Below are 19,514 nucleotides of genomic sequence, written 5' to 3' on the forward strand. Positions count from 1 at the left end.
TGAGTTGAGTTAAATTGCCTTTTCCCTGGTCTCAGACATACCAGTCCCTTGGAGGTGCAGGCCTCGTGCTTCCATCAGCGCAGGAAGTACAAGGGAAGAGGATCACATGTGGGTGTTTGAGATGCAAAACATTTAACTGCTTGTAACAAACTGAAGAAGCAGAAATCTGAAATGACATCAAAGTCTTACACACAGCACCTGTGCCATGGAAGGGCAAGACTTCTAGATGCTTAATCACTTTATCCCTGGGCTTTTAAAAGTTTGTCACTTCAGTTGAATTGAATTATAAATAAATAAATAGAAGCCCTGCCCTTTTGTTTTAGGCCAGAGCAGTAGTGAAGATCAGAAGAAAGTGTGAAAAAGCCAGCTTGGGAGGGTATTTCTTATTAAAATGACTCAGAACAGATTGTTCCCTTTGGAATTCTGATTACAGCTGCAGTGAGGAACCCAGAACACTTAGCAAAGGCTCCTCATGGCCTCAGAAAGCGTGGCCCCAGTCGGATCCTTATATTCCTAAACCAGAAGCAGACATCAGTAGAGTCAGGAGAAGGAAGAAACACCACATGACCAGACACAGACATTCCAGGTTTTCTTTGTGTCCTAGGCAAATGAAAGACTGGCTCATGTTTGCTTTTTTAATAATTTTTTTTTTGCTTCTGTTTTGGAAAAAATATACAAAAAAAAAAAAAGCCAAGAAGAACCAACATGGAAATGTGAGGTAAACATTCCAGTAAAAGTACAGAGGCTCCATTCTTTAAAGGAGACACACAGCAGTTATCACCATGCTAGAAGAATGAGATGCAGGAAAATCCTAGAAACAGTGAAAAATCATTTAATGAAGCCTTTGCCCTAGTTCTAACCATTGTAAATGGGCTTTTTTGTTGTTCTTCCCATCCCCAAACCACACTTAGTTGTCTTTATAATGCTTAGACAAGTTGTTAAATTGTAATATAGCAGTTTTTATATAAATTCTGTATGGCAGAATTTCCAAAAAAAAAATGCAGACTGCTACTACAGACTCAGCTTCTTTCTTTCTGTCTGTCTTTCTTTCTTTCTGTCTTTTCTTGTCTTTCCTTTTTTTTTTTTTTCTTGGCTTGTCAAAGCCCCTTAGGAAAAGAAACATATTTTGGGCAGCAAAACTGGCTTCTTGGCTATGCCAATTTAAGTGCCAAGGAATGCCACCCTGGTGAAGGAGTGGTGCCACTTTTCCTTTGCACCAGTGTCACTAGTTACCCCACAAATCTATGATGAAATGATGCAACACTTAAAGCTCAGCCTCAGCCCCGCAGTGGTGGCTGTATATCCCCATAGTCAATTCCTGAAGCCAGGTTTCACTGGGAGCTTTAGCTGGGCCTCGGGGAGGAATGAGGATCTAGGGAGATGATATAGTCAGCTCACATGCTATCAGCTACTATGATAAATTTTGACGTCCAGTCTGTCTATACTGCAGACTGAGGATGTTGTTTTAGTCATTCTTCAATAACTGGCACAATCACCCACACCAGAACAATCAGGCTTTGATTCAGTGAGGTGCTTAAGGACATGCTTCTAGTCTGGGAACTGGGTGGGAACTGAAGTCCATTAACTCCCAGGGAACACTTAAGTAGCTCACTGGATCAAGGATGGATTTTTGTTTCTTGTTGCTAGTATTCAGGTTAGATTCCTGATCACTGTTATTTTAATGTGAATTAAATGTATGCAATTACTTCAGATCCATGCTGAGTTTACTCAGATGAGAATCTGACCCAGCACTTCTTATGGTAAGAAAAGGTAAAAGTGAACTTTTTTCCCCCCAAGATATATAAATTCAAAACTGAGAAGAAAAGAAATTGTGTACAAATATCACATAACAACATCAACAATTCCATAGATGTAGTTCCTCAGTGCACACTTTAAACAAGAAAAGGGTTTTTTTTGTTCTTTTTCTGTTTTGCTTTTAAAGTCTGGCATAATAATATTAAAGCTGACAAAAAATCAGGGCAAGCTACATCACTTCCTCATACAAAAAAAGTACAAAACATTAGCCTCTAACTAGACATAACATAATACTGGTCATCACAGTTAGACATTTAGTAACTGTGTGTTTTGGAGTATTTTACTGGAGGGTAGTAAAAAATAGCTTCGTCTGCTGATCTTCCATCTCAGGTCACTTCAGTCATAGAGGCAGAGTGATTCTGCAGAGAGGAAAAGGCAAACACATGAATGTTTGTATACAGCAGTCTGGCACTGACATACCCTACTAGTGTGGAAAAACCCTCACTCACTAGAAAAAGCAGTGGGAAAAAACCTCACTCATTACACCTGCACTGTAGATGTATGGTCAATAATTATAATTTAAGAAAATTACCTTGTTGATTTCTGGTGGACACCAACAGTTAAAGTTCAGTCCCTACCTGCACTTGACAGTCCAGTAGCTATAAACAGCTGACTGGACAAAATGTTTCTCACAGGTCATGAATATTTTCACCTGCTCAGCCCTACACAACACAATGTGGATATATAAGTAGCACTTGGTTTCTGAACTATAAACCCATCAAGAGAACATTTAATGCACACAGTTCTGCAGATTTAGTGGAAAGTCTTCCAGTAAATCTTTGCCTAATCAAAATTGACTCTTCAATTAAGCAAAGTATTTCCAGACATTAGCAACAGTATTTTTCCCATTTTTTAAAATTCCTCTATTCAGTTTATTTCACAAAGAGTTTAACAAAAGTCACTATTGATCTTGCCCCACACCATGTGTGACAGGCCATCTAATAAAGGAAGTACAGTTTAAAGACCAAATAAATTACACCAGTGTATTTCAGATAACTCATCAACTACAGTTTATCCTTGTTCCCAGAATTTCTGGCAGCTTCCATTTTCTTGTCTGTTTTCAAAGGACTGGGTAAGATGCAGTTATGTTAACACAAGCCATTTAAATTTAGTAGTTTTAACAGAAATACTGTCAATGTTGATATTCCCACTATTTTTTTGCAGGCTTGAAAGAATGCTAATAATTTTTCTTCTGATGAATTAGAGATAGAAAAAAGTATACTATTTCTTCCTATTCTAGAAGATACTGAACAGTAATAAAGATAAAAAACCTAATCTCTGTAATATTTTTGAGGACAGAGTAGTTTATCTTCAGGAAAGAGTAAATCCTTCACACATCCCAAAAAGTTTTCTGGAATGTAAATAGGCAGAATTATTTTTACTTTTCTCCCAGTTTTCTATTCTCCTAAGCAAAAGTTTGTGAGGCATGTGAAATCCTACTTCTTTAGCTCTGGACATGTATGGGGGCAGAAAATCTACAGTGTTTGATAGTTTCAGGGATAAATGCCTCAAAACAAAGTCTGCTGTGATGCAGATTCCCTCTGTTCAATGGGCTTGAAATGAGGCATATGTGGTCAGGTAAAAAACTACTTTTTTACTTTGATGCAAGAGAATATATCGTTGGTGATGGTCTGGATAGGAGATTTACAGTACCTGTGCACTCAGTGTCTCCAGAGGACTTTCCACCCTGGGAAAAGCCATTAGTGGCATTCCTCGTGGGTCTTCAGGCTTCGGTTTAGAAGGAGCTGCATGACTGCCCTTAAAGTTATGGACAACACATATCCCCTGTGCAATGCAGGAAAAAAACAGAGTGTGTCAGTGTGTTCCCTCCCCAGGAAAAACCTGGAGGGGGAATGAATTACCACTTGGGGCACAACTGAAAGAATTTAACCTGGGTTTGGGTTCAAGGCATCATCTGTGTCAGACTTGGGCTGCAGTGTGGTCACTGGCATGGCTGGGCATGGTGGATTGCCTCGGTGATGGACCGTTCTCAGCCTTTTTACATTTCACACTGGCCACAGCAGACACCCCCATGTATGCCTTATCTTCCCAGAACCACAGACTACCCAAATGATGCCCTTTACTAGCCAAATACTCCCTTCAGACTCTGACTTTGTCATTTCCAAACAGTGAACACAACTCTGTGGATGGTTGAACCTCCCTCACATCTGGATGACACCATTTAGCACCATTCCTGCATGCTTCCAGCACCACTGCTGTGGTGTTTAACCCACAAATCCTTCCCTTAATGCATGACCAGACTCAACAGCACCCACATGGTGATGGTGATGCCAGTAAAAGAGCAACCATGCACAGCAGCGGGTAGCTTGAGGACATGGAAAAAAGAAGGTACACAGGAGGTGACATGTTTGCTGGTGGAGTGATTTCTTGCTGGCTGTTCCCCTTCACTGCCATAGACCCGAGCAAGAAGCAGGCTGCAGCCTGGGTGGGTCCTGTGCCAGCAGGATCTGTGCCAGGGATCTGACAGCATCCCTCTGGGGAGACCCCTTCCACCACTCTGAAATTCAGCTTGTGACACCTGCAGGGTGCCAGAAGGTCTGCAAGGTCAAAATACAGCTGGGGACAGGCTGTCACTGCCACCAACAGGTATTGGGAACACAGACACTGTCCTGGCCTGATGGATGGGGCAGCTGCCTCTTAAATTGCATGGGTGAGATTTAAACTGCCCTTCCCAGCAGGAACCAGACAAATTATTCACATTAAAGTCAAGGAGATTCAGGTCAGAGGCTGTAGACATCTTTTTATCTGAAATGAGCACAGGAATAAATGACGCTTGAAGGTTTGTTGATGCTTTTCAAGTACAGAATAGAAAAAAAAATCAGTGACAGGACAATCGAGATTTAAGGGATCTTTGAAACCTAATCCCTCCTGATTACAGGGATAAAGTGTCTGTTGCTATACAGTGAATAGTTTTGAAGCATATTTTGATTAAATGGAACCAGGCACATTTCTTGGTAATAGTGAGAGTGACCTGGACTGCTTGCTGTGTGAGTAAATCCTCAGCAAGAGACCTCTCACCAAACAAAACATTTAAACCACACAGCCCACAGGAGAGCCAGTTACACTCAGAGTCTGGAGAGATGCTCTTCCTAGATTCTGTGGGAAGGAATATATTCTTTGATATACTTTAGTATGTTTGTGAGGGGGCAACAATTTCAGCTTGTCTCTAAAAGCTGCACAGGGAGGTAGTTTTATCTCCAAGGAAATTTATCCTGACCTTCCCTTCTATTGCACTTCTTTTATGGTCTGAAACAAAATGGAGAACCAGGATCACAGCTCAGAGCCCCAGAAACACCCTGTACCTCACATTTTTGCCAAATTCAAGGCACACAGAGAAGTTTTGCAACACAGCGAACGCTTCTCAAGCATACTCTCCTTTTGATATTGAAATCTACACCACCTTTTGCAGTTTCCAGGACAGATCAAGTAAGAACATGGAGAGTAATTCAGATAATTGAAATATATAAAATGTACAAATGCTACCAAATGCATACAAATTAGTATGAACCTCATTTCTTATTAGGATTTTCTTTGATAATACTTTTAATTAGATGGACCTATAATTAGATCTTGCAGGCTACAAGTAATTACAATATTTATGGGGGTTTTTTTGTTGGTTTTTTTTCACTGTGATATATTTAAAGGGAACACAGAAGGACTGATGGACTTACCAGAAACAAGGCTACAGCACTCCCCAGGATGAAGCCTGCAATCACATCCGAACAGTGGTTTCGATACTCAGACACTCGATTTAGCCCAGTGAGGAAGGCAGCGCACAGGGTTCCCAGACACAGCACGGGCTTGGCTAGCCTGCTACTCTTTGTTTTAATTGTGCTTGTGATGTACATCTGTGGGAAAGGGCAAACCAAAAATAAAAAGGGGTTCCACCAGAAATGCATCTTTCTTTCCCACCTGGACAAACCCTAAATCAGCAAAGATGTGACAAACCCCTTGTTTCATTAAAAAAAAAAAAAAAAAAAAAAAAAGGGCACTGGAAAATGGAGGAAGATGTTTCAGATAATTCAGAGAACAATTTTAGGAGTACAAACCCAATACTGTTAAATGTTGTGAAATATCCTCTTGCATTTACATACTGGACCTTTTCTGAGCAGTTATTCACAGGCTCAGCTTCACTGATTTTGTGCAAGCACCAGTTCATATGGTGGCAAACACGCACTCTGAATGCACACAACTAAATGTTGCCAAGGGACTCAGGAGTCCATGCTTATACTCCTGCAGAAACTGTAATGTGCATAAGATGGAGTGCTTAGAATCTGTGAACTAACTGCTCCAGTTTCCTAGATGGTTTTAAGTTTAAGGAACAGAGAACACTGAGAGAAACCATTCCAGCCATTTCCCCTGCAAGATGAAAGGAAACACAGTGTGAAAGAGATTTCTTTCAAAACAAAATTGATTTTGAGAATGCAATTCCAGGGCAAGAAGTTTCACTGTTTCCAAATATTTTTTAACGAGCCCCACATGATTCTGGGAGTTTATTGGGAATTTTCTTAATACATTCTGACAGAGAGTTAAAAACATGTGGCTCACAGTTAGCAGCCTGTCATTAGTGCCAGAGCCACAAAATAACAAAGATGAAGCAAACTGAGCCTGATGGCAAAGCAATTCATTAAAATCCTTTTCAGACAACAAGTATGTAAGTCCACGTGATTTCCAAAGCTTTGCTAATTTGAGATGTTGCTGCTTGCTTTGTTTTTCACACCTGAACCTGACTGCAGCAGATGCCTTATGACAGCTAACAGTGAGCACTAGGCGGCAACCTTGCCCCAGCCTTGGCTGGCAGGTTAAGCTGCGCCTATCACCAAAATTCACATTAAGGTTCTTTGGAAACAATAGGAAAAAAAAATCAAATCACTTCCACTGCGTGAATAATTACCACCCATCCTTTCACCCTATGCACTCCTTCTACTCAATTCAATCGAGCAATAGGGAGCCAGATTGCTCTCCTGCTCCCCACCGAAGCACCACTGCTGTTTGCAGCATCCCAAGGAAAACCCACCACCTCTTTAAAGTAAGAATGCAGTCATGCTGTGCCAGCTGTGAACCACAGCTGCAGGGAACAACCCACACGTGCTTGTCTCCTTACAGGTATGAGATGAAGCTGGATCTTTGGGTTACCCACATGGGAGGGCTCTCTTTGTCACAGATGGGGAGTATCTGTAATTGGAGTTTCACACGTCTCGGCAATAAAATGTAAACTTGTAGTAAAAAGAACATTTTTAGCAAGGAGGATAATCAACGATGCAAACAGATTGCTGAGGGAGATCTGTTAAACCCTCATGAGGAGGGTTTGAAAGAAGACAAACTGTTTTCCCAGAAGGTGGGCTCCAGTTCATCCCTAAGTCACACGCTATGTTCAGAAATAACTGGGAGAGCTTCTTTGCTCTGATCACACTTCCCAATCACTGCAGCTTGATCTTTATTGTCCAGGCCCAAAAGCCAAGATATTTTTTTTAGTATTTCCACAGTGTTTACCCACATTTAGAGCATGGTTTCAGAGCTCTGTGCAAGAGACCAAAATCTCAGTCAAAGCCACTTACATTTGGTTTCCTACATACAGCAAGTGTTTTTGAAAATTTCCCACAATGCCATCCATAGAGTCAATTTATTTACAAAACTCTAAATGTTGAAACCAGAGAGGAGGAAACACATTAATATAAAATCATGCCTACAACATATTAAAAAATAAACTACACACGATTTAACTATAAAATTTGTCAGTTCAGCTTTTTTGCTGTGATCTTATCAGTAGACTCAAGCAATGTATTTAGCAATATGCAGTGTGTGATAGCAGCGTTTATCCCATGTGATTCCTCTCCCATCTTTTTCAGAGAGACACAATCATAGCTAAGGAGGGTTTTTTGTCTGCAAGTTTAAAATAGACATATACATTTTCATATGTATATGCAAATATATGCATGTATTTAGAGCACATTGTCTTTAATGAGAAAGGCAGAGTGGAAGAAATCTGTCCTGTCCCTTCAGTAGAAAGTGAGGAGATTTGTGACAGTGTATTTTCCTTAGAGAATTCAAAATTTAGTACCAGTATTACAAAAGTCTGTGTCCTAGAAGTTTTATGGCCAATGTTTTCTTTTGCCATAGAGATTCCTGCAGTAAAAGAGAAGCAGAGCCTTTGACAAAAATGCTCAGTGCAGGTGCTCATGGTGCTAAGGCCTTGAATTGATCAGGGTTGCAACAGGTATTTGCTGTAGTGTCCTCTGCTATTCAGCATTTCCAAAACTTGGAGGATTCATGTCTAGGAGCAGAGACCCAGAGAAGCTGATTTTAGTCATGGGGCGGATTGTGGTGGCTGCACTATGAGCTGAAAAATGCTCATTAAGCCTCGGCCTTGACAAACTGCACCTGGACTAAGCCCACGTTGAGAGTATCAGAGAGACTGTCTGTTCCCAAGATCTAACAGGTGTCTAACAAGCACCTGTTTTTTAATGAACAGCCTTGGCAACTTATCATATTTTTTTTCAGCAAACCTTCAAAGGAAGTTACTGACTGAAATTGTGGCTATGATGGAAAATTCCCACTCTCTTGGGGTCATCTAAACAAAAGCCCAAAGTGAGATCTTTTTCTGCTCTTGACTCCCAGAAGATAAGAGGGTAATGTGTATGTCTCAAACACTGATAAATGGATAGCTGTGGAGCCAACCAAGGTCTGTTGGAAATAACGGACAAGAATTGTTTTGGAATAACCAAGGATTGTTGTTATTAACATGGCCATGAGAAATATCAAGTTTTGGCTGGAGAAGAGGGGCCAGAGATAGGGCATTTCTCTGTGACAAACAACCACAACATAGCACAGGAAATGGACATGAGGGTGGGATTAAAACTACCCAAGACCCCTGAAGCCCTCCACCCATTTCCAGAAAGACTGGAAGAATGGACTGCACATAATAATAAATTAACAGAGAAAGTGAGAAACACATCCTTGGGGTGAGGAAACCTGCCCATAAAGAGGCATCCTTCCAAGCCCAAGCAGTGCCCCCAGGGCCCCCAGGACCCTGGACATCTCATGGGCTGAGCAGGTGGATTGATGCTGAAACCAGGACTGACATCCTATCAGCTGGATTCATGCTGGAACCAGGAATGGTGATCTATTTTTCTAACCATTTCTTTTTAATCAGAAAAGGAACTTAAATTCATGTGAGTGCATAGCAGCTTGCACTAGGTACAGTGACTGCCATCTCTTCTGGGAGACTGATAAAATGTCTTTAGATGACATTTTTATTTTTATTTTATTATAAGTATGGAAGCCAGGGCTGCTAGCCCTTTTCTCTTTCCCCTGCTTTAGGCTGACAAGATTCATTTCCACCTCCAGAGATCACAGAACTGATGCTTTGGGTTTTCCTCAGCTTCTTTAGAAGGTGACAAAGAAAAGTCTAGTTGATTAAATATAAACCCCAGATTATAAAAAACCAAAAACAAACACCAAAACCCCACAAAGCCAACACCAGTGGGAGTGTTTTCAGTAGCAGAGTAATGAACAAGTGAGACACCTGCACAGGATATTTGAGGTTCAGTGAAGGGAGAAGACTTCCAGATCTCATAAGACATTTTATAAAACGAGAACCATTCTCCAGCCTCCTTATGTTGTACCTGTTCTATTTTTCTTGCTCCATGGCTCAATCCTTCAGCTTTATGCAAAACACGACTATTACTAAGCAAATAACCTGTGTTTTATGTTCAGTAGGCCATGTTATTATGCATATTAAAATCAGCAAGAGACTTCTCAAAAATCTGTGCACAGCACAGTTATTAAGCAAAGTTGGATACGAACAATGAATTTCTTGTGTAATGCTCATGTTATTCCCAGCTGACAGACAAAGAAAAGACAAGAAAACACATTTCTAATTCTAAAAGGTGACTTCAGGCAGAGAACTGGGCTGAAATTGGACTGTGGGCTGAAATGCTTTAATGGCAAACTTTCACGACCTTATGGCTCAGAAAGAGTTCCATGTTCTGGCTCCATCTGACATCTTCCAATGAGAGGAGTACTGGCCCACAGCAGATACTCCTGGAAAACTAGAGCTCAGAAATACTAAACTACTTGGGGCTTAGGCTCAGGAAGAAAAACAGTGTTACCCTTCAGCTGTAGAAGTCAGCCTGTTGTAGAAATTTTGCCCTCCTAGGAAACAAAGGAGGCTGGGCAGGGAAAGTCCACGAAAGGATGTAATTAGCTTAGGACAGAACCAGGACTAAGCCTGACCCTGGAATTTCCACCTAAGAGTTTATCATGGTGCAAACAGCTGCCAGAACCATGCTGAGTATATTGTGGGCTTTATTTCACACAGGGTTGCACATTGTTCAGAAGTAATGTGCACAAAATGTTACAGGCTTTCCAAACATTTACCAGCAAATTCTGATCAAAGGAGTTACAGTTTCTTTCTCCATCATTATTCACACAATATGCAGCCCCAACAGATGGATATTGAAACAGCAATGGGTGGACTCTTAATTTTAGAAGTAATAATGTAGTGCTTCGTTTATCTGCTACCAAGACCACTGGGCAAAATACTCAGTAAATACCCTGTCTTTATAACTTTAAGGCTTTTCTTGCATACTTATAACCAACAAACAGACTCTGACACTACTCTGAGTCAAGCTATAGGGAGAGAAAATACCTAGGTTAATGCATTTTGAGATCAGAGCCAGGTTAACTCTTTGGATCTTTATGGCAAAACCACCAAAGTTTTCTGCTTTGTTAGTAAGATTCTTGGATCAGTTTTTAAAAATCACAGAAACTTTAGTCAGAGAACTCAAAGGAGCAGTTGATCTGTTTCATCAGACTTCATAATTTCCTTCCTGTCTGCATGGCAGTGTCACCTTGTCAGTGTGTCAACTGGGGTGCATTTCTCTGTGATAACAACAAAATTCTGACTTTTATTAGAACCCTCGTTGCAATATGACTTCAGGTCCTAAATTCAGCCTAAGTTCAGATCTCTATTGAAAGGGCACAATTTAAATTTTAAATGTTCAACAATGCATGGCATGTGAACAAATGTAGCAACCCAGAAGCTGTTTAAGTATCAGCTTCATTTTAATGCTCATGAAACAGGAGCAGGGAGAAGAGAAAATTGAATTAGAAGATCAGCAGCAAAGACAAGTTTAGGACCTCATGCCTCCACATGCAGTGCCTCAAAATCAATGAGAACTTCATTTACTTATACAAGGATTGGTAAAATGTAGAGAGAAGGGGATCTTCCCCTACTGATAAAGAAAAAAGCTGCCCCCAAAACAACCCTCTTTTTCTCGAAAAATCCATTGTATGAAAAATGCCCCATCTAGAAAATACAAAAACCTCTCATGCGAGGCAGCAGTCATCACTAGCACCCACCGTGGCATATAAAGCTGAGTAGATGCTCAGAGCAGCATGTTTGGATGGAAAGGATCTCCTGGCCTTTTCAATCACCTCCACATCCCCCGTGCAGATGTTGCCGTTGTTGATGAACTGGTGGTGGGCCCGGCAGTCGTTCCCAGTGTAGTTGGGCTTGCAGACGGTCAGGAAGTAGGGAGCCAAGTTCCCAGTCACAACCTGGCCAGCATTTACAAAGATGTCAGTGGCAAAAAGTCCAAATGCAAACACTCCTGTGAAGAAAGGTTAAAAATAGTGATTATTCAAACAGGTTCAGACAATGACACTATATCTGAGAGGGAGAGACATAATGAGAGTAGTGTCATGTACTTATAATGAATCTGTGGCAAAAAAATGGGATCTCTCCACCTGAAAGAGCAGTGTAGTGCTGACACACAAAACTTCTCTTATCTAACATAACTACCTAGGATTAAGTACCTTTTGGATTTTGACTATTTGCCACCTTTACGGTGAAAATTTACAATCCTGACCTAGCCGTATTTGGCATGTACTTTTGGAAGCAGCCCAATGCTTTCTTTGCTCTGGAAGACAGCTGCAATTCAGCTCATGTCACCAGGAGCACTTAACCTGTGAGATGAAGTATTCACTTGAATGCAGGAACTTTTCCCGGGTTATGAAGCATCTCTTGATCAATACTGCAGTTGTCACATCCTTCACTGACTCCCCCTGAGCGTTATCAATACCTGCTACAGCTGCTATGAACATATGAGGATCTTTCAGATGCATGTAATGCCTACACACCAAAGGTATAGAACAGCAGGTTTGCAAAATTACCAAACCCAAATGTTCAGAAAGATTAAATCAGCTCTCCTCTTCCCCTTTTCATCACTAAGGTTGATTAAAGGTTGTTCTATGTTCTAAAAACATAGAATAAATAAATACTGACTTCTGATGTAGGGATATTGAGGTCATGCAGTTTTGCTTTCTCCCTTCTGTAGCTCTGTAAGCAGAAGTCATTAAATTATAAATTATCTGAGGTTGTTATGTATTTAAATATGACCAAGAGCTGGAGCTCGAGGGAAATCATCTTAGGAAAGCTGTGATAAAATCTTAAGAGCTGGCACCACCATGATTGTAACATCTTCACTGCTTATCTATACTGAGTTAAAAAAACAGATTAAAAGGCTGCTCTAGTCTGAGACACAAAAGATATGAGGGACTCAAAATAATGCAGCATGTACCTACAGTAACAGACAATTGTAACTAAAATGGACTTGTTGTACAAGTGTTGAGTGGGGTTTGCCTGTGCCAGTCAGTTAGAGAGATGGTTTGGTGTCACTGTGGCACAGATCCCTTGCTGGGGTACTGATGGGAAGCGCCCTTCCCTTGGGAAACAGCCTGGAGGGGCTGCAGGACTGCAGAGCTGCTCCTCACCATCCTTCCCCAAGGTCAGCAAGGAGCATCACACAGGAAGATGATTCTGAAGCCTGAATGTATTACTATTCTTCATGCATGTTTATTTTTATTTATTATTAATGAACTGGTATGTGATCATGGATTTAAAAAGCTGGTGGTGGCCAAAGAAGAAGGCTGCCTTTCTCTGGTTTTAGACTGCAGGACTGGCCCCTGCCTTTTCAATGATGTGACAGTTTTCATCTCATTTATCTTGCTAAGTGTGCTTAAAAAGAGAGCACAGAGACTGGTCCTTTATTTCCTTTATCCCTCTGGTAATATTTCAAGTCCACGGTTTTCCACAGCCATCAGGAACTTCTAACCTACATTAGTCAGTGCACAAGCAAGTTCAAAGGAAAAAGGCAGAAGGGTATCTTTTCAGCCTGATGAAACAGCTGAAGTTATGACAGAGAAGAATCTTGTTTTATATACAGCACTCTGTCAAAATTTTAATTTTTTTTTTGGCACAGCTTGCTTTAAATACCAACTTTATGATGTGCTGTGCAAATTACAGGGAGTACAGCAAGGATTATTACCCAGCCTTTACAATAATTAGAGGAAATTTAAGTGTCAGGCAGTCTGGTTCATGCTCTTTATCATGTACTTACATGCCAAAACCCAAGACATTTCAGGAAAAAGTCACGAGCTACATAAAACTATTTCAATCTCTAGGAAGTGCGTATATACAAAGGTACTTCTTTCCATTAAGAAAAGAAGTTTCAACACTTGCATTTTTTTAATATTTGGTAGCACAGAAGGTGGCCACCCAAACGCAGCTGCCGAGGCCTGCATAACCTGGAGAAGAGCAGAGCAAGCCATGGCTGAAACCTTTGTCACATTCTGACTGTGGTGCAGCTCCTCTCTCACAGTTCTGCCAAGCTGTGCTCTGTGAAAATCACAGCCATGTGCAGCAATGAGTCAGCCTGGCGAAATGTGACCCTTGCAGGCTGATTACAACTCACGTTTATTGGAGCAAGGGCTGGCTGTAATTGATTTAAAGGCTGTAATGCCAGTGTGCCTGGGGAGTGCTGGACAGTCCCCTGATGGTTTTTGTACCTCAGGAATCCATCTGTTCAATGGATTTGTTCAATGACCTACAGCAGCTAAACTAACTGACCAGAGCACAAAAATGCAGGGATGTGATTGCCAGCTTTTTAGAGGCAGACAAATTGCTCTGAAAGGCTTCATGGGAAGGGCAAGCAGCCCCATCTCTTCAGGGTCATACAGCTCACATCTGTGATATAATGTCAGAGAGAAAGAATGGGAGAAGACATATCTATTCCAGACTTTGGCACCCAGGTGTAATGGGAGGTGGCGTCATCCTGCTCTGCAGCAAAGTGCTTTTCTTCGGTGTGCTCACTCTGGGCCAGAAAACCTGGGGATGAACTGTAGTGCAGAACTTGGCATATGCTGAGAAAGGATGGGAACAGGGCAAGCCACATGGGAAGCAGACCTACAGCTGCTCACCAGCAGAAAGGATGAAGGTTAATTGCAATTACACGAAGCCAATCTTTCCCCTCAGCCTATCATGTCACATAGTCTGGCTGCAAAAAGAGGCCTTAAAGAAGAAGCAGAAGCTATGTCTGGAAAGGCCTCTTGACTTCTCATTGTACTGACTACTCTCAGCTTGTGTCTCAGGAGCAGAAGGAGGTGCCTAGAAGACAAAACAATAAGCAGAAAGTAACTGGGAGAGATACTAGCTTAGACCAGGTATAAGAGGGCAGGCTGTACTCCCTGCTACTCTCTCAGCTGCTCCAGAGTCCAAGAAAACAGAGATCAGATTTTAACATATCTTTACCTCCAGTGAGAAAGACCTTAGACAAATTAAATGTTCAAGCCAAAAAAAGAAGAAAAAGAACAAACAAGGAAAGTCCTGTTAAAAATGCTGAGGATGGATGAGGTGACGCTTGACTTTCCCGCGTCATCTCACCTGAACTAACACTTGTCTTGGCAGAAAAGTCCAAGTATTTAGCAGCTTCAATTTTGAATGCTTCATTTTTAATTTCTCCACTTATGCATCCCTCTAAATAACTGTCAGAAAGTCCTAAATGAACCCCTGGTGTCTGGGCTCTGACCCACATCCTATTCTCATGCTCTATCTCATGCTCTATCTTCTGTGGCAGTTCATGAGTGTTGCCACCTCCAGCTCTATGACTTTTTCTAACAGAGGCATCTGCCCTGAAGAAGAATCCAGCTCTTCTCACTCACTGTAGCCTCAGTAGAACCCTCTGTCCTCCCTGCAATTCATGTTCAAGCTCTCTTCTTCCACCCTGAATCTATGTAACATCATTCACTGCAGCTGCTTGTTGTCTCTGTGGAAACTCTCGCCATTGGCGGCATTTAAAATGCCACTGATTTGAAAAAAAAGACCAAATCATCATCACAATAAAAATCAACAAACCCACCCCTTGGGCCTTGAAGAAGAGCTTAAAAGACATTGGGAAGAGACAAGTGAGATGCCAGTGGGTGGAAATAAGAATCAGGAAGTAGAAGGCTTTATTAAGGAAAAATCATGAAACCCTTAAATAAAGTGACAAAAGAAACAATGTATTGAAGGGTTTATGAGACATCAGAAGCTGAGCTCCTCAGTAACATATCATCATGTTTTCTACCAAGGATATTTATTTAGGCACTCCTCTCTGTCCCAATTATCTGAATTTGTCATTCCTAACCTAGCTTGCTCATAAAGTGTTCATATTTCACATGCACACTTATACTCACCTAACCCCTTTCCCACACCTCTGTTTTTTAAGGAAGATTTGAGTTTCATTGGAGAGTGTCCCTGGAAGGACTCAGGGCTCTATGGGAATGCTGATCCTCAGCCCATTTTTGAATGTTTTGCTGTAAGAATCCTGTGCATCCAATACAGCCATACATTTATAGTCCTGTGACTCAGACTCTGCTAAACCACCCTTCATGTAATCTTAAAGGATGTGTAAAAAGAGGCCTGTATCATTAATCCATTTTACAACAGGAGAGATGGGGATTGCAGGGGACTTTATTGTCCTGTTGCCATGGCATCAGGAACAGGCTCAACATCAAGCTTATCAAGCTTCTGAGCACTCATAACCTCGTTCTAAGACTGGCTATGATCTTCCACTGAAAACCCCACAAAGCTCACTACTCCAGGGATCTAAAACCTCCTGAGTCTGACCATGCCAGAAGAAATTCAGTTCCCATTGCAAAAGTCCTCTGGAGGCTCAAGACTCCTCCTGACAGATGTACAGGGTATCTTCCTTCCTCACTGCTTTCACAACCACCAGTTTTCATGGAGGCAGCTGCCAGCTCAGAGCCTGGCATCAAAGAGAACTGTGAGGGCTGATGTGTCCCCAGCACAGTGACCTGTTCCTCTTTGTGGAGATTCTTCACTGATAACATCTACAGTTGTTCAAGCAGTTTAGGTTTGGGGTAACACCCCCAAATACAGCTCAAACCCCATGGAAAGGCAGCAAGTTAATAACAGAACATGCACTCTTTCACAGTGAACTTCAGAGGCAAGACAGACAGAAGGACAAGATCAGGTAAGCTGTCTTGTGCAGCTGCTCAGGGAATTGACATCAGAGCTCTGGGGCATATCTATCCTGTTACTATAAACTCAATGTGTGTATAAATCTTGTAAACCTTTATTTGCCAAACTAAAATCTTAATTTGCTGAAATAAAGCCCTAATTTAATTATTTAGCTGCCCACTGTGAAGTGTCACCATGCTTTAGATTAAGTTGTCAACAGAAGCTGATCTGCACCATTTGTTAACGGCAAATTATGCGCATCCGAAGTCAAAACCACTGGTAACAAGCTGATGAAGCATGCTGAATTTCTAGATATCTGAACTAGAAAGGGGCTACTTGCATGTTATCAGGGCTTTGCAGATAGACAACTTAATCACATGGATTAGAAACCTAATATAATGAAATGCAACACAATATATACCATACTCACCCCGTCAGACTGGGTCAGGGAGGTCTGAGTCCCTGATCCTGGGGGTATGATAGCAGCTGCACATAAAAAGACTGAAACCTTGACTGAAACCATTCACTAAAATATTTTATAACCTCTATTTGCAATACAAAGGATTAAGTAGAACACAGACACAAATGCAAGGTGGAACGATGTTAACCAATTGCTGAATGTAAATTACAAGACAGAATGAATAAATATACAAAAGGCTGTGTATGCTCAAGTTGGGAGACAGGGAGGAGGCAGAGGCCCAGGAAACAGCCACCCTTAACAATTAGTTTCTCAAAGGTTCAGCACATAAACAGCAAGTTTTGGCATAAAAAATTGATAACAGAACTGCTGAGAAGGGTGGGGAGAGGAGGGAGGAGAGAGGATGTGCCTAAAGTAAAGCAGTGCAGCAGCAATATATTAGAAAAAACTGTTCTGAAGCAATTCCACATCACTAGTTTGACCTCAAAACCTTAAAAAAAAAGCAGCTGTAAAAGATAAAGAGGAAGATGGAGAAAATTGAAGCATACATCAAAGTCTGATGTTTCCAAGCTAAGCCAGCTTTTTTTCACTGATAAAGTAAGTGTTTTTCTAAATATAGGGAACATAGCAGCTTTCACCAATCTAGGCTGTGATACGGGACTTGATATACACTGCAGCAAGGTGAGAGGCAGTCTTTTGCCACAAGCAAATGTCAATCAGCATGAAGGATTCATGTCTGGGCCAGGAAGCAAGAAGAAATTGTGGCTCTGCTTCATGTAGACAAAGTATCAGGGAGAGATTTAATACAAAGTTCAACATTCAGAGTCTCAACTAAACTCAGGAGGGGAGGCTCTTAGAAACAGACATGTGCTGAGACCTTGAGGAAAACAAGGAGAGAATCAACAGAGAGCACAGTAAACAAGATAGGAAAAAACAAAGAAACATGGGACTTTGTTAGCATTCCAGAAAAGCTGTAGGTTTTTTGTTTTGCTCTGCTTTCAAAGTGCAAAAAAGTCCTTAATTCTGTATACATGAAGGAAAAGTAAGAGCCGAAAAGCTCAAATCTAGCAACCAGAAGATCCAACGGAGATTACATTACAAGAGTCCTTGTATTTCACAGGACCAAAAGACAGCCTAAAGTTTCCCTTTTTTGTCTCTTTTCTTGAAAAATATAAATGAACATTCAGTGAAGTATGTACAACTTTTTGCTTGTTTTCTGGAAAGCACATTTAGACTACAATTCTTAAAATCCCATCTCTTCCCAGCAACTTCCATTACAGAGTGGGGGGGGGGGGGGGTGTGTGTGTGAAGAAAAAGCCCCTTTGCACTCCAAAAATTTCGGACTTGCAACTCTCAAAGTTCTCCATGATGTGCCTTATAGGGTCTGACAGTAGTGTTCATTTTTCCTGACACATGAGAACCTAGACATATTGCAGGATTTTTCTCATTCTTTGGAATAATATAAACTGTAATGCCTTACAAGGCAATTTTCCAAGGGGTTAAGTAACTGCTTTTTGCAGGTACTCATTAAGACTTGCTCAAACCTCTGGGTACCAAAACTAAATTGGCAGAAAACTTTTTTTGCAACAAGCCAGACTGCTTGCTAGGGAAGATAACTTACTTGCAAGAGAACTTAGTTAATCAGTAAAACTTAGTAACTTTTGGCCCTAAAGTTTATCAAGAGAAGGCACACACAGAGAAATCTATGTACAAGCAACCTAGTTGTCTTTGCACAGCCAAGCACCTGGGAAGCTTCATTTTGGAGTGGGCTAAGTATGCAGCTAACTTCCCTGGATCATCCAGGCTCAGTCCATGCCCTGTTTTCAAAACACAGGTGAAATGAAAAATGAAAAAAATATGCAGTTATCTTCAGTTCCTTTCATAAATTATTTCATCCAACAAATTCTACTTCTCTCATTTCACTACGAAGGCAAGGAAAACGCTCCAGAAGAAAACGAGAACACAGTGTAGTTTAAGACAAGGCAAAGACTTCAAGCCTTTTCTAATAATATTAATTTTTCTCAGGAAAACAAACACAGCTGGCAATGCCAAGAATCATTTCCCTAGCATGGTTTATGTCCTACTACTCTCTGAGAGTCCACTGTATCATTGCTACCCCCTTCTCTTCCACCAGAAGAGAAACAACAGCATGTTTAAGAATAAAGCCAACTGTAAGAAAACATACTGAGCAAGAACTCAGCCTCCATGATCTAAGGACTTCCAGTGTTGACCCCGCAGGCAAGAGTGCTTGATTGGGACTTTGCAACATGCCAAATGTGCTGGAACAGTCAAAAAGCCCTGAGTGGCCCAGTGGACACTGGTACCCTGCTTCTCTCTTAATGGCAGTCTGCTGTCCATCAATATATCCTGGTGGTCATGTGAAGTTCAAGGGTGTTTTACTTCTAACTGAATTTCTGTGTCTTCCTGTTCCCCCCAGCAGCACACAGACCAGGCCCAAGTAACAAAACACAAGTGGTTTGCTTCCACCTCTGTGGTGGCAGAAGGCACATTTCACTCCCTACCTTCCATGCATAAAGCAGGAGGCACAGAGAGAGCTGAAGGAGAAGGAAAACCATGGTTTTTCCTCCTTTGCAGCATACATTTGCTGATGACAAATATGCTAGCACCTTCAACTCTGTGCTCTGAGGAAGTATCCCTGCTTGCAGCCAGGGATGTGCTCCATGGAAGCAACACAACACCTGCCACAGCCACAGCAGACATTTTCACTCCAGGTAAAGCTCAGAAATTAAGCAGTGACGGGGAAGAAGCGCCCCAGATACTTTCAGCTTTTTTCCCCCCATTGCTTGTTCTAAGTCAGACCATGAATGTGGGCTCAGGTCTCTGTGAGAGGCAGTGCACAAAGAGGGTGCTTCACTTCTGAGAGTGCACAAGGAGGGCAGTGCTGTGATGGCAAAGCCCCTCCTGGCCAGTGGGGAGCATTCTGAGGAGCCACTGGCC

At 41.5% G+C, this 19,514-nt stretch overlaps 1 protein-coding gene across 3 annotated transcripts in view; it reads right to left on the bottom strand.

Moving 5' to 3' along the window:
- Positions 1-1,059: 1,059 nt before the first annotated feature.
- The window catches only part of PLPPR1 (phospholipid phosphatase related 1), a 119,154-nt gene continuing 100,699 nt past the window's right edge, over positions 1,060-19,514 (bottom strand). For all 3 annotated transcript variants that reach the window (XM_071455699.1, XM_071455698.1, XM_071455700.1), the window contains 4 exons: positions 11,200-11,450; positions 5,508-5,684; positions 3,469-3,600; positions 1,060-2,174 (listed from right to left, as the gene is read on the bottom strand). In XM_071455699.1, coding sequence (XP_071311800.1) covers positions 2,142-2,174; positions 3,469-3,600; positions 5,508-5,684; positions 11,200-11,450 — 593 coding nt within the window. In that variant the 3' untranslated portion in view covers positions 1,060-2,141. The remainder of the gene's footprint in view (positions 2,175-3,468; positions 3,601-5,507; positions 5,685-11,199; positions 11,451-19,514) is intronic.

The sequence above is a fragment of the Agelaius tricolor genome, unplaced genomic scaffold (genome assembly GCF_023055355.1).
Source record: "Agelaius tricolor isolate 1412-34295 unplaced genomic scaffold, bAgeTri1.0.p SCAF_53, whole genome shotgun sequence".
Classification (NCBI taxonomy): Eukaryota; Metazoa; Chordata; class Aves; order Passeriformes; family Icteridae; genus Agelaius; species Agelaius tricolor.